The sequence below is a fragment of the Perissodus microlepis genome, chromosome 23, assembly GCF_051167445.1.
Source record: "Perissodus microlepis isolate ML-2025 ecotype Zambia chromosome 23, ASM5116744v1, whole genome shotgun sequence".
In the NCBI taxonomy this organism is placed as follows: Eukaryota; Metazoa; Chordata; class Actinopteri; order Cichliformes; family Cichlidae; genus Perissodus; species Perissodus microlepis.
In genome coordinates, this window is record NC_140482.1 from 3,717,156 (window position 1) to 3,730,792 (window position 13,637).

At 48.5% G+C, this 13,637-nt stretch overlaps 1 protein-coding gene across 1 annotated transcript; it reads left to right on the forward strand.

Annotated features, from left to right (window-relative positions):
• Window positions 1-11,643: 11,643 nt before the first annotated feature.
• LOC146360759 (uncharacterized) lies at window positions 11,644-12,564 on the forward strand. Its single transcript, XM_084921338.1, has one exon. The coding sequence runs from the start codon at window positions 11,644-11,646 to the stop codon at window positions 12,562-12,564; it is 921 nt and encodes a 306-aa protein (XP_084777464.1).
• The last annotated feature ends 1,073 nt before the right edge of the window (window positions 12,565-13,637 follow it).

The following is a 13,637-nucleotide window of genomic DNA, read 5'->3' on the forward strand; positions in this document are numbered from 1 at the left end:
AGTCCAAAAAGAAAACTACCTTAAGAAAGCAGTGCATAACCAAATGCCTGCATACACCAATAAACTGGCAGTTACTGCTGGTAAAGGTGGTTCCATAAGTTACTGAATCATGGAGTCAACTTATCACAGGACTCTCGTCATGGTAAAACCTTATTTTTAAATGGACTATAACTACAATAGCATCTTTAGAAATATATTTACTTACAAAGGTAACTCGTTACCAAAGTGTCACACAAGAAATGATGGGTAAAACCACTGAGCTCTCTCAAGACCTTTGCAATCTCATGGTTGCAAAACATACTAATGGCAGTGATTAAAGAAAAATTTAGACCACTGAAGATTTCCTATAATAAAAGTTCCCAGAGTTGTCAGACAAATGTAGATAATATGCACCACAAGCTTGAGCAAGCGGGCTGAAGTCTCTTTGGAGAGTTGGAGGACCATTTCCCCTGAAAAATCATCTTTATTTATTTTTAAAGTGTTTATATAGAGTGATATGTTTCAGAACAACATATATTTAAAATATTTTCTAATGGTACCATTTATAAGGCAACTTTAACATTTACATTTTAGAGATCACCTTTTATCGCTCTTTCTTTGGACCAGTAAATTGACATTGACATGCTACAATGTGACGATTTTGTCTCTCCCATTTTCAGTAAAACCTGTTGAGTAAAACTGGCAGGACAACCTATATGCTGAGGAATTCAGACAGGAACTATGGGACAGTATTCCCAAGATTCCAGTGCAATTTGAGCTCTGCAAAGTTAACGGACAGTGGCTCATTCTTCTGCTTGAAGAGGAAACACCCAGAGAAAGTGGAACCAGAAACCTTCTGGGTCGCTGTAATCCTTACATCTGTTTAAATGTTTTCAAATGTTTCACTCAGGTGGTTGATATGGCAACATAATTTATTGTTATTACACTTACTGTAACTCAGTGGCTCTCCAGTCAACAAAAAATTGGCTGAGCCATTTTTTAAAATGTCACTGTTCAGAATAGTAAATGCTGTGATGCCCATAAGACTTTCAGACATTTCTCTGATCACTCAAGTCTCAGAGAGACAGCAGTGTGTGAACATACTCCGCTCAGACCACGCCCCGCTGCAGCCGCCCCGGGCTCCCTATCACTGATTTACTGTAAATAACAGAAATGCAGTAGAGCAGGCTTGAGCTTTGGTATAGCGAATTGTAATATGAGCTAAAGTTTGTCCATTTCATAAAATTATTTTTTGGGTAGTGAGCACGTTGTTTCCAATGCGTTCCCTGGTGTTTCCTGGGTCTTTGCTTTTTGGCTTGTTCGGTTGAATTTCTGTTTTTGTTTTTTCTTCTTGTTGATTGTTGATTTTGTTATCCTATCGTGTACTTGAATAACTTAACAGTTCTGCATCCCCCAGTTCTATTTGGGTATCATCTGTGTGGTCCTGCGTTCATCCTTTGGTGTGTTTTGGTTTCGTTGGCTTGTTCTCTGTTCTTAGTGTTTCTCATTTGTTTTGTGTTTTGCTTCTTTTTTTTTTTTAATGTTTTATCCCCCAAATCACTTGGTGTGCAGTTCTCCATGTGCTTTGTCAAACTGTCTGTAACTTTCCCTGTGTGTACTGTTATCCTGTGATTATTGTGGACTAGGGTTTTGTTTGTTTTCTGTATTGAGTGAGTTTAGGATTTAGTATGACATCTGAAAGAAAGGTCAGTTTTACTGTCTGCCCTGAGACTGGGAGGGTCCACGTCCCTGCAAACCATAACAGCTAGAGTAGTTATGAGAATACATTAAATAAGTTCAATATTTATGATGTTACCAAGTCTTGCATTTTCTCACTTTTGTTAAAGGTCATAATTAAGACCTGAGACACTGACTTTTACTGATTTAAGACTTTGTAGTAATGTTTCTGCGATGTTGTCGATTACAGAAGCCAGTGAGGGCTCAACCGGTGGTCAAGTTGTGCAGCCTGAAATGGCAGTGCAAGTATTTTTTGACTGACAGCTGCCTTTGGGATGTAGCACTATAAATGCATTACACTGTCATCATTAACACTGACCATATTGCAGAGTGCTGCCTGACACCGAGACACCTGACCATAGCAGGCGCGATGTCCAGGAGCCAGAGGTTATGATATGTTTATAATGAGGTGGAATTTGAAACTTGTAAACTATTTCACAAATCATTATTTATCACAACTGTTGTACAAACTAATTCTATCAGTCTTACACTTTTTGTGTAGTCTCCACTGATATTTCCCTGTTATTTCCTCTTTTGCCCTTTGTGTGTTGTACTCTCTGTTTTTAGCGTTACTTGGCATTGTCACTGATTTTCACCTGTACCTTGTTTTCCCCAGCTGTGTCTTATCCCGTTGATTAACCCTCAGCATATATGAAGCACTGTCTACCATGTTGATGTTTTTAGCCCATTTTTGCGGGTGCTGAAGCCCCCCCCAAATGAATCAAAGCACCCCCAAAGATTTCTTACTTTTTTTTGACAATATTTGCTGTTTGTGTGACACACTACTGAAAATATTAAACCATACAGTACTTGGTTGAGACGTAATATTTTAACAACAAAAGTATATATTCCCCCCCCCCCACACCCCCCCAAATGGTTTGTTGTTTGTTCCAGCTCCCCTCTCCCTTTCTGCCAGAGCGCTAGTGATGGTAAATTTGATTCTTTTTACTGAAACGAGTTTGAATGACTCACTCACCAAAGTGATTCGGGTTTTTTGAGTCATTTGAGTCACTGAGTCAGTTGACCGGAGAGTGCAAAAATGTACATTTTCAAACAAACTTAATTTGTAATAAAATTTTATTGTATTAGTATTTTCATCAAATGTGTCAAATATATTGTAATGACCTGGCTGGGGTTGTTAGCCAGATGCATTCTGGGTATTGTGTTGTCTGTGTTTTCTATTGTTCTGCTAGTTCCTATGTGTTTGATTCGCACGTTGTGTTAGTGTTATGTTAATGTAAGCCACAGTGAAGTTGATGTGTGTTCTGTGGAGTGGGTTGAATTGGCATGGTTGGCTGACACCGCGACTCTATGTGGTGGGAGCGGGATAGGGGTTCGGTGTCAGCAGCGTTACGTGGTGGTAGAAAAAGATGGTAAATAAACGACTGGTGTGAACCACTACTGCCTCCTGCTGGATCATTTGGGGATTATCAGTCTGCTGCTGAGACGCTCGGGGTCGTGCGGTGTATGAGGCACGAGCGCTCTCCATCCGTTGCGAAGTTTAGCGATAGCCGCTAGCGCCCCGCTAGCCGTTTAGCTAGTGAGCAGTTTAGCCAGTTTAGCTCCACTAACCCACGGTCGTTACAATTGGTGTCAGAAGTGGGATTCATGAGTGTCTAGCAGACACTATGGAGCCGACCATAGGCGAATTAGAGCGTATAATCCGAGACAACTGCTCGCTTCTGGAAAGCATGGCTGCCGAGACCCAGCGGAGAAGACCCAAGCTGGGGCGGCCAGAGGGCCACAGCGCGCCCCGGAACAGCCACCCCCTGCTCTCCCAGCGACGGGAGGGGATTCCTGGGGCCGCATCACAGCTTCCTGGCAGGACGGCTGCTAAGCTACAGCACTACACTGGGGCAACGCAGCTGGAGCCGTACCTGGCCCAGGTCACGCTGGCTGCCACTCACAACGGATGGGGCCAAGAAGAGACTGCCACCCACCTGGCGCTTGCACTGGAGGGCCCAGCGCTCCAGGTTCTGCTGGACCTGCCCCCAGAGGAGCAGCGCGACCTTCGGGCTTTGACCACGGTGCTCGGCAGACGGTTTGGACAGAGACCACCAGCCGAACAGAACAGGGAGGAGCTGGCTTGCCGACGCCGACGCGAGGGAGAGAGCCTGGGGTCCTTTGCTGCGGACGTCCGCCTCTATGCCCGACGGGGCTATCCGACATTCCCAGGAGCGGCACGGGAGGAGCTGGGTCTCCACGCCTTCCTGAGGGGCCTCACGCCGGAGAGGCTGCGACAGCATGTCCGGCTGTCATCCCCCCGAGACCTGGAGGAGGCATTGAGGGAGGCTGAGCGGGCTGAGGAGATGCTGCGGGGCGAGCCAGTGACCCGACGATCGGCCAGGATGGTCGAGCGAGAGATGAGCGCGTCCCAGTCGGATGAGGAGGAGGAGGCCAGACGAGCCCAATCAGAGGCAGTTCCCCGTCGGAGGCGCCGGGCGGACTGCTGTTACCGGTGCGGGGAACCCGGTCACCTCGCCCGGAACTGTCCCGCACCTAGTCCTCGGAGCCGAGTGACATCACCGACGGGAAACGGCCACGGGGTGGGACGGTGAGGGAACCCCCACCCCAATCAGTAAACCCTCTCCGTGACACTCATCCCGTGGTGGGCCGCTGTGGGTCCACCCGTGGACTGTACCTGGACTGTATAATTGATGGACGGTCTTGCCGGGCCCTGGTGGACACGGGGTCCACCATCTGCTTGCTGCGGAGGGGGGTGCTTCCGGAGACGGGCGGCTCATTGCCGAAAGACTGGACCCCTACTCACACAGCGTTGCACACTGTCACAGGAGAAAAGACTGTGATGCCGGGGAAAAAGACTCTGCAGGTGGTGGTGGGAACGAACAGTGTGAACCACGAGTTCTGGCTTGCCGACATAACAGACGAGTGCATTGTTGGACTGGACTTGCTGGCCCACTGGGGGGCACGGGTCGATGTGCCGGGAGTTGCCATCCACATTGGTGCTGAGACCGTGCAGCTCCAAGTGGGCCGCGGTAGCCAGGGACAGACCCCCACCCCACCAGCACCCCCAAAGCCCTCGCGCCCCACAGCCCCATGCCATAGCCAGGGGCCGAGGGCGGCCAGGGTGCGGAAGAGGACCCAGGGGGTGAACGTAAGCAGGGCCAACATCCCGCAGCCAGAGTCGCCGCCTAGCTCGGCAGTCTCCCCGTCACCTGAGACTGTCGCGGCAGTAGAGGAGCTTGGGCGGCGGAGTGGGGTGCACCTCAGTGCGACACAGCAGCGGCAGCTGCAGAGCCTCTTGGCAGAGTTTATGGACACTTTTGCCGCCAGGGAAGAGGACTGCACAAGGACGGGCCTGGTGCAGCACACTATAGACACTGGAGCAGCTGCTCCAATCCGGCTGCGGCCCCACCGCCTGCCCCTCGCCAAACGCCAAGCTGCCGAGGGACTGATAAAAGAGATGGCAGCTAATGGCGTCATTGAACCCTCGGATAGTCCATGGGCCGCACCTGTGGTTATGGTGCGGAAGAAAACAGGGGGGTGGCGCCCTTGTGTGGACTACAGGCGTTTGAACGCGGTCACCCGCAAGGACTCTTACCCGTTACCTCGCATCGATGACGCACTGGATTACATCGCTGGGTCCAGTTGGTTCAGCTCGCTAGACCTCCGCAGTGGGTACTGGCAGGTGGAGTTCGCTGCCGAGGCACGGCCCAAGACTGCATTCACCATAGGGCAAGGACTGTGGCAGTTTAAGGTGATGCCTTTTGGACTATGCAATGCACCAGCCACGTTTGAAAGGTTAATGGAAAGGGTCCTCAAAGACATTCCCCGTGCCCGCTGCGTGGTCTATTTGGATGACTTGCTGACTCATGCTAAGGACTTTGAACAGGCCGTGGCTAACCTACGAGAGGTTCTGAGTGCCATCCGCGGGGCCGGACTAAAGCTGAACCCGGCCAAGTGCAACCTTCTTGCTCGCCAGGTGAAGTTCCTGGGACATGTGGTGAGCGAAAAGGGGGTGGCTACTGACCCCGAGAAGGTGGTTGCTGTGGGGGACTGGCCCCCCCCATCGAACGTCGCCGAGCTACGAAGCTTCCTGGGGCTGGCCTCCTATTATAGGAGGTTTGTAAAAGACTTTGCCACCGTCGCCAGCCCCCTGCATCAGTTGACAAACAAGGGTCAGCGGTTTGCTTGGACGGAGGACTGTGCAACGGCTTTTGAGCAGCTGAAAACTGCCCTTGTGAGTGCCCCGGTCTTGGCGTATCCTGACCCCAGCCAGCCTTTCCTTTTGGACACTGACGCCAGCAACGTGGGGGTCGGAGCGGTGCTCTCCCAGAGGGGAGAGGCTGAGGAGCGAGTGGTGGCATACTACAGCTGCAGCCTCAGCCGGGCCGAGAGGAATTACTGTGTTACCCGGCGTGAGCTGTTGGCTGTGGTCCTGGCGGTTCGTCATTTCCGACCTTACCTCCTGGGCACTAAGTTCCTGCTCAGGACGGACCACGCCAGCCTAACCTGGATGCTGAACTTTCGCCAGCCGGAGGGTCAGGTGGCCCGGTGGCTGGACATACTACAAGAGTACGACTTTGAGGCCCAGCACCGACCAGGACGGCAGCACGCCAACGCTGACGCCCTGTCCAGACGTCCCTGTTCTGCGGATGAGTGCCGGTACTGCAGGCGCCTGGAGGAGCTGGACCGGGGTCCGACATCGGCAGCAGCGGAACCTGAGGGTGTGGATGAAGGGCAGGAACCTTTCACCGCAGCGGAGCTACAGCAGCACCAGGTGAGCGATCCAGCGCTGGGGATGGTGAGGGACTGGATGGAGGCAGGGACACGGCCAGACTGGTCCGCCGTGTCTTCCCAGGGGCCTGAGACCAAGTCGCTGTACTCCCAGTGGAACAGCCTGGAGCTCCATGGCGGTGTAATCTACCGGCGGTGGCGAGCGCCAGACGGGGGAGGCGACATACTCCAGCTCCTGGTTCCCCGGGCCTTGCGGCCTGAGGTCCTCCGCTGGGTTCATGGGGCTGCAGGTACCGGCCATTTTGGGAATGGCAAGACGGTGCGATGGCTGAGACGGCGGTTCTACTGGCCGGGGTGTCGTCAGGACGTGGAGATCCATGTCCACTGCTGTGACGACTGCACGGCGCAGAAAGGTCCCAGCCAGCGCTCCCATGCCCCATTGCAGCAATACCTAGTTGGGGCGCCAATGGAGCGGATCGGAGTGGACATCCTGGGTCCGTTCCCTGTTACTGATGCCGGCAACCGGTATGTCCTGGTCGCGATGGATTATTTCTTAAAGTGGCCAGAGGCGTATGCGGTGCCGGATCAGAGTGCGGTGACGACGGCGCGGACTCTGGTGGATGAGATGTTCACGCGGTTTGGTGTACCGGAGGAGCTCCATAGCGACCAAGGGAGGAATTTTGAGAGCCAGGTGCTGGGAGAAGTGTGTCGGAGGCTGGGGGTGAGAAAAACGAGGACCACCCCCCTCCATCCTCAGAGCGATGGTCTGGTTGAGCGGTTCAACCGCACGCTGGCAACCCAGCTGGCCATCCTGACCAGCCAACATCAGAGGGACTGGGACCAACACCTGCCCCTTGTTTTGTGGGCGTATCGAACAGCAGTGCAGGAGTCAAGTCAGTGTACTCCTGCAGCGTTGATGTTCGGAAGGGAGCTCCGAACCCCGGTGGACTTGGTGTTCGGGGCGCCCCCTGAGCCGGAGATTGCTGGTGGACCAGAGATGGACTACTTCCGGCGGCTCAGGGAGCGGTTGCACACGGTGCATCAACTGGCAAGACGGACGTTGGAGGGAGCCGGGGCCCGCCAGAAACGGGCGTATGATACCCGTGCGCACGGTCCTATGCTGGGGGCCGGAGATCGGGTCTGGGTGTTCTTCCCCCAGAGGAAGCGGGGGCTGACCCCCAAGCTCATGAGCCACTGGCAAGGCCCGGGCGAGATCCTGGAACAGCTATCGGAGGTGGTCTTCAGAGTCCGGATGCCGGGACGGGGAAGGCGGGTGGTGCTACACAAGGACAGGCTGGCGCCATACCATCTGCTTGACCCCAACCCACAGGCTGGTGTGCAGCCTGGGGACTCCTTGCCCCCTACGCCCGGCCCGAATGGGGGCGCCATGGATTCCCAGTCAAGGCCGAAGCGTACTCGACGCCGGCCCGGACATTTGCTGGACTACAGAGTGGACAGTTAAGGTTGTGGGGACACTAAACCTTTTTGGGAGGGGGCTGTGTAATGACCTGGCTGGGGTTGTTAGCCAGATGCATTCTGGGTATTGTGTTGTCTGTGTTTTCTATCATTCTGCTAGTTCCTATGTGTTTGATTCGCATGTTGTGTTAGTGTTATGTTAATGTAAGCCACAGTGAAGTTGATGTGTGTTCTGTGGAGTGGGTTGAATTGGCATGGTTGGCTGACACCGCGACTCTATGTGGTGGGAGCGGGATAGGGGTTCGGTGTCAGCAGTGTTACGTGGTGGTAGAAAAAGATGGTAAATAAACGACTGGTGTGAACCACTACTGCCTCCTGCTGGATCATTTGGGGATTATCAGTCTGCTGCTGAGACGCTCGGGGTCGTGCGGTGTATGAGGCACGAGCGCTCTCCATCCGTTGCGAAGTTTAGCGATAGCCGCTAGCGCCCCGCTAGCCGTTTAGCTAGTGAGCAGTTTAGCCAGTTTAGCTCCACTAACCCACGGTCGTTACAATATATTTTCTCATCTAAATGTCCACTGAGCTGTGAGCCAGGGGGCGGTAATGCGCCTTAACATTGGTTGCCAACCAAGAAGAAGAAGAAGAAGAAGAAGAAGCTGTGAGCCAGGAGGGAGGGGGTGAGTGAGTGAGTGGCTGGCTGTGTCCAATCCAGCGACCGCATGCTTCGGAGTATGAGCAGTTCGCGTACTACGTACGGTGCGTACTGGGAAGTACGAGAAGTGCGGAAGTGAGAGGCCTGTGAAATGGGACGGTCTAGCCTTCATCGCGCTGCTCAGGTTGCCTAGCAACCATGATACTAACCGCGAGAAACGTTACATACAGCTTTGTGTGACAGAAATGAAGGAGAAAAATGTTTTGCTGGTCATTCATGTTTTATGACCTCACTTTGATTAGTTGAGTATCTGAGGCTGAGACCACAGGACTGTAAAACATGATTGTTGGGCTTCATTTCTGTGCTGAACAGTCATTTTAAGGTTAGTTAGTAAATAACAATTAGCTGATGTTGTTCATGAGACTAAAATCATCTCACTTTGGTAATGTAAATATAATGTGGCCAATATTATATTTATTGTCAGATTATTATCAGATATTACAGCAGTGAGCCTGAACTCTGTGTCAAAGATTCAAGCTGCAGTTATTTATATTTCCTATCACCTTAAATCTTCACTCAAAGACAAGTATCTTTGACAGTGTATGTATAGATGTATTATATATATGAGACAAATATTGTTCGTTTAATATGTTTTCATTATTATAGCTGATTATTAGAGATAGGTTGATCATATTTAAGATCGAAGAATTAATTAATGGCAGGACTTCTTTAAGCAGTTTTGTAGGAATGGGGTCTAAAACAGCGGTCCCCAACCTTTTTTGCACCACCGACCGGTTTATGCCCGACAATATTTTCACGGACCGGCCTTTAAAGTGTCGCGGATAAATACAATAAAATAAAACTAGTACCGGTACCGAAAAAAAGAAGATTTATTCATAACACACGTGAAAAGACCCAGGAAAACAGAGTTAACGATAAAAAACGATAACAAAATAACGCTAAAAACCGATAAAAACCCTGAAAACCATACATTTCACACCCGAGCCTCAACTCCCGCGGCCCGGTACCAAACGACTCACGGACCGGTACCGGTCCGTGGCCCGGGGGTTGGGGACCGCTGGTCTAAAAGACACGTTGATGGTTTGGAGGAAGTAATTATTGAAGTTAACTCAGAAAGATCGATTGGAGAAAAAGAGTCTAACTTAACATCAATGGTACTAAGAGTAGCTGTAGACAATATTACATCTGTGGGATGATTATTGGTAATTTTTTCTCTAATGATAAAAATGTTATTTGTGAAGAAGTTCATGAAGTCATTACTAGTTAACGTTAAAGGGATGGTTGGCTCAACAGAGCTCTGACTGTTTGTCAGCCTGGCTACAGTGCTGAAGAGAAACCTGGGGTTGTTCTTATTTTCTTCAATCAGTGATGAATAGTAAGATGTTCTGGCTTTGCAGAGGGCTTTCTTATAAAGCAACAAACTATTTCTCCAGGCTAAATGATGATCTTCTAAATTTGTGACACGTCATTTCCTCTCCAGATTACGAGTCATCTGCTTTAGGCTACGTGTTTGAGAATTATACCACGGAGTCAGGTACTTCTGATTTAAGACCTTAGTTTTCACAGGAGCTACAGTATCCAGAGTCGTACGTAGTGAGGAGGTAAAATTATTAACAAGATAATTGACCTCTGTTGGAGTAGCGTTCAGATAGCTGCTCTGCTCTATGTTGGTACAGGGCATTGAAGATGATAACAGTGGGTGGATTATATTCTTAAACTTAGTTACAGCGCTTTCAGAAAGACATCTACTGTGATAAAGTCTACTCTCCACTGCTGTGTAATCAATTATTGTAAATGTAAATGTTATCAGGAAATGATCAGACAGGAGAGGGTTTTCAGGAAACACTGTTAAATGTTCAGTTTCTATGCCATATGTTAAAACAAGATCTAGAGTGTGATTAAAGTGGTGGGTGGGTTCTTTTACATTTTGACAGAAGCCAATTGAGTCTAATAACAGACTAAATGCCATGTTGAGGCTGTCATTTTTAGCATCTACATGGATGTTAAAATCACCCACAATAATTATTTTATCTGAGCTCAGAACTAAATCAGATAAAAAGTCTGAGAAATCAGAGAGAAACTCTGAGTAAGGCCCAGGTGGACGATAGATGATAACAAGTAAGACTGGTTTCTGAGTTTCACAGCTGGGGTGGACGAGGCTCAGCATCAGGCTTTCAAATTAATTAAAAGTCTGTCTGGGTCTTTGGTTGATTAATAGGCTGGTGTGAAAAATTGCTGCCACACCTCCCCCTCGGCCTGTGCTTTGAGGTTTCTGGTAGTTAGAATGACTCGGTGGTGTTGATTCATTTAAACTAACATAATCATCCTGCTGCAACCAGGTTTCTGTAAGGCAGAGTAAATCGATTTGTTGATCAATTATTAAGTCATGTACTAACAGAGACTTGGAGGAGAGAGACCTGATATTTAATAATCCACATTTCACTGTTTTACTCTTTGGTTCAGATGTGGATACTGTATTGTTCTTTCTTTGTGATTGTTTATGTTTAAGTTGTTTGTTGCTGGTTTTTAGTTTGTTTTTTGTCTGTTTGGGAGCTGACACAGTCTCTATGGAGATGGGTTTTTGGGGGGGTAGCAGGAGGAGAGAAGCTGCAGAGAGACGTGTAAGACTGCGACTCTGTTTCCTGGTCCCAACTCTGGATAGTCATATTTTGGGGGGGTTTAATAAATTGGTCCATATTTCTAGAAATGAGAGCTGCTCCAACCAAAGTGGGATGGATGCCGTCTCTCCTAACAAGACCAGGTTTCCTCCAGAAGGTTTGCCAATTATCTATGAAGCCCACATCGTTTCTGGGACACCACTCAGACAGCCAGCAATTTAAGGAGGACATGCAGCTAAACATGTCACTCCTGGTCTGATTGGGGAGGGGACCAGAGAAAACTACAGAGTCCCACATTGTTTTGGCAAAGTTACACACCGATTCAATATTGATTTTAGTGACCTCCGATTGGCGTAACCGGGTGTCATTACTGCCGACGTGAATTTTACCCTTATTTACATACATTTACCCTTAGCCAGCAGTTTTAAATTTCCCTCAATGTCGCCTGCTTTAACATCGCTGTAGTGCAGCTGTACGTCATTTCGCGCCAGTTTGCCGCACAGTCGTATTCTACAGCGGAAGATGTCGGACTCGGCTGAAGCGAGGGCCTGTTTTATGAAATGGAAATATTCCCGTCTCTTCACTTTTCTAAAACAAGCAGACAAGAACATTACAGTAATATGTAAGCTATGTCCTGGGGAGAAAAAATTATCGGCCGCTGTCAATAGCACGAGTAATCTGCTGAAGCACCTGACACGGCAGCACAGACAAAGCCTTCTGAGTGAGCCATCTTCATCATCCATGGATAACACCGCGGCAACTCCTGCTAAGCAGACGAAACTTCATTTCACTTCAGCAACACAGAAAGTGTCTGAAGGTGAGCTTAAGAAAATGATTGCAGGCTACGTTGTGGAAGAGATGCTACCGCTGCGTACTGTAGAGTCTCCGTCTTTTAGGTGCATATTAAACAAAATACCTGTGTGTGGCAAAAAAGCAGCACTGCATGATCGAAAAACATTTTCTACTTACTTAGATAAGTGTTATGCTGACATGGAAATGGAGCTTAAAGAGACATTCGAGAGTTTGGAATATATTTCCACGACTGCTGACATTTGGACCAGCCATAACAAAAGTTTTCTCGGAATGACGGCACACTGGATTGATCCTTCTACTTTTGTACGAGGACATGCAGCGCTAGCATGTAAAAGAGTTCGAGGGAGACACACATATGATGTCATCGGCAATGAAATAGAGCAAGTGCATTCGGCTTATGGACTGAACTCTAAAGTGACAGCCACCGTGACAGACAACGGGTCCAAGCGGGTCAAGGCTTTTAGAATGTTCCAAAAATCAGACTCTGATGAGGAATCCGAAGAAGATGAGGAGGTGACATTTACTGATGTTGAGCAGACCCTCTCCACAGAATCTGAAGGACAGTTTTCTCTCCCTCCACACTTAAGGTATGCATCACACACACTGAACTTAATTTTTCATGATGTTTAGAAATGGTTTCAAGAAAATGAGGAAAAATTCATCTACAGAAGTGCAACTTCAAAGTGTTCTGCAATGTGGACAAAAGCAAACCGTTCTTCTGTTGCTTCAGAGTTGGTAGATAATTTTTTCAAGAAAAAACTCATAGTACATGTTTCAACACGATGGAATTCATTTCACGACGCTCTGTCCAGGATCACTGACATTCCCCTTGCTGAATTAAATACTGTCTGCACTCAGTTTGGAATCAAATGCTTCACTGATCGGGAGTATCTGTTCCTAAAGGAGTATTGTATCGTGTTGAAGCCACTCACTGTTGCACTAGACATATTGCAAGGAGAAGAGAACTGCTATTTTGGAATCCTTCTTCCAACTCTGGAGATTCTAATGTCCAGGACGCTGGCACTGCAGGACGAGCTTAAGCTGACAGCATCCCTCCCTGATGTCATTGTTAAGGTAATCTGGTAATCTATATATAGCCTTACCCTAAAATAAATGTTTGTTTTATTTATCATGCTCTTATGTGAAGTGTCTGATGTATTTTTTTCTCATAGGCGATCAAGGTGCGCTTTTCCTCAATGATGGACAATAAAGAAGCTCTCCTGGCTGCAGTCACTTTGCCTAAATTTAAGTTACGCTGGATCAGAGAAGAAGAGAAAAAAGACATGGTTAGGGCAATGCTTACTACAGAGTGCCGTGGGTTGTCTCTTGAAGACCAACAACCTGCTCAAGATCACAAGAACCCTGCTAACTCCACTGATGACTTTTTTTCATTTGAGGAGGACGACTGTACCTACTCTGCTGAAACAGAGGTGATGGAATATTTGAAATCTGCTGGCTCTGAGCTGGGTGTTCTTAGCCAGTTTCCCAGGATTAAGGCCATTTCACTGAGGTACAACACAGCCACACCATCAAGCGCACCAGTCGAAAGGCTTTTTAGCCTGGGCAATCACCCAGAAGGAACAGACTGTCAAGTGAACGCTTTGAGAGACTTACATTAATGAGATACAATAACTTTTTCAAAAACAAGACAGCTAAGTAGTACAAAAAATGTTTTGGAAAACATGAGTGCATACAGCATGCAG

Excerpts from the sequence above, each read along its gene's own strand:
- LOC146360759 (XM_084921338.1), top strand. The coding sequence starts at position 11,644 with ATGTCGGACTCGGCTGAAGCGAGGGCCTGTTTTATGAAATGGAAATAT.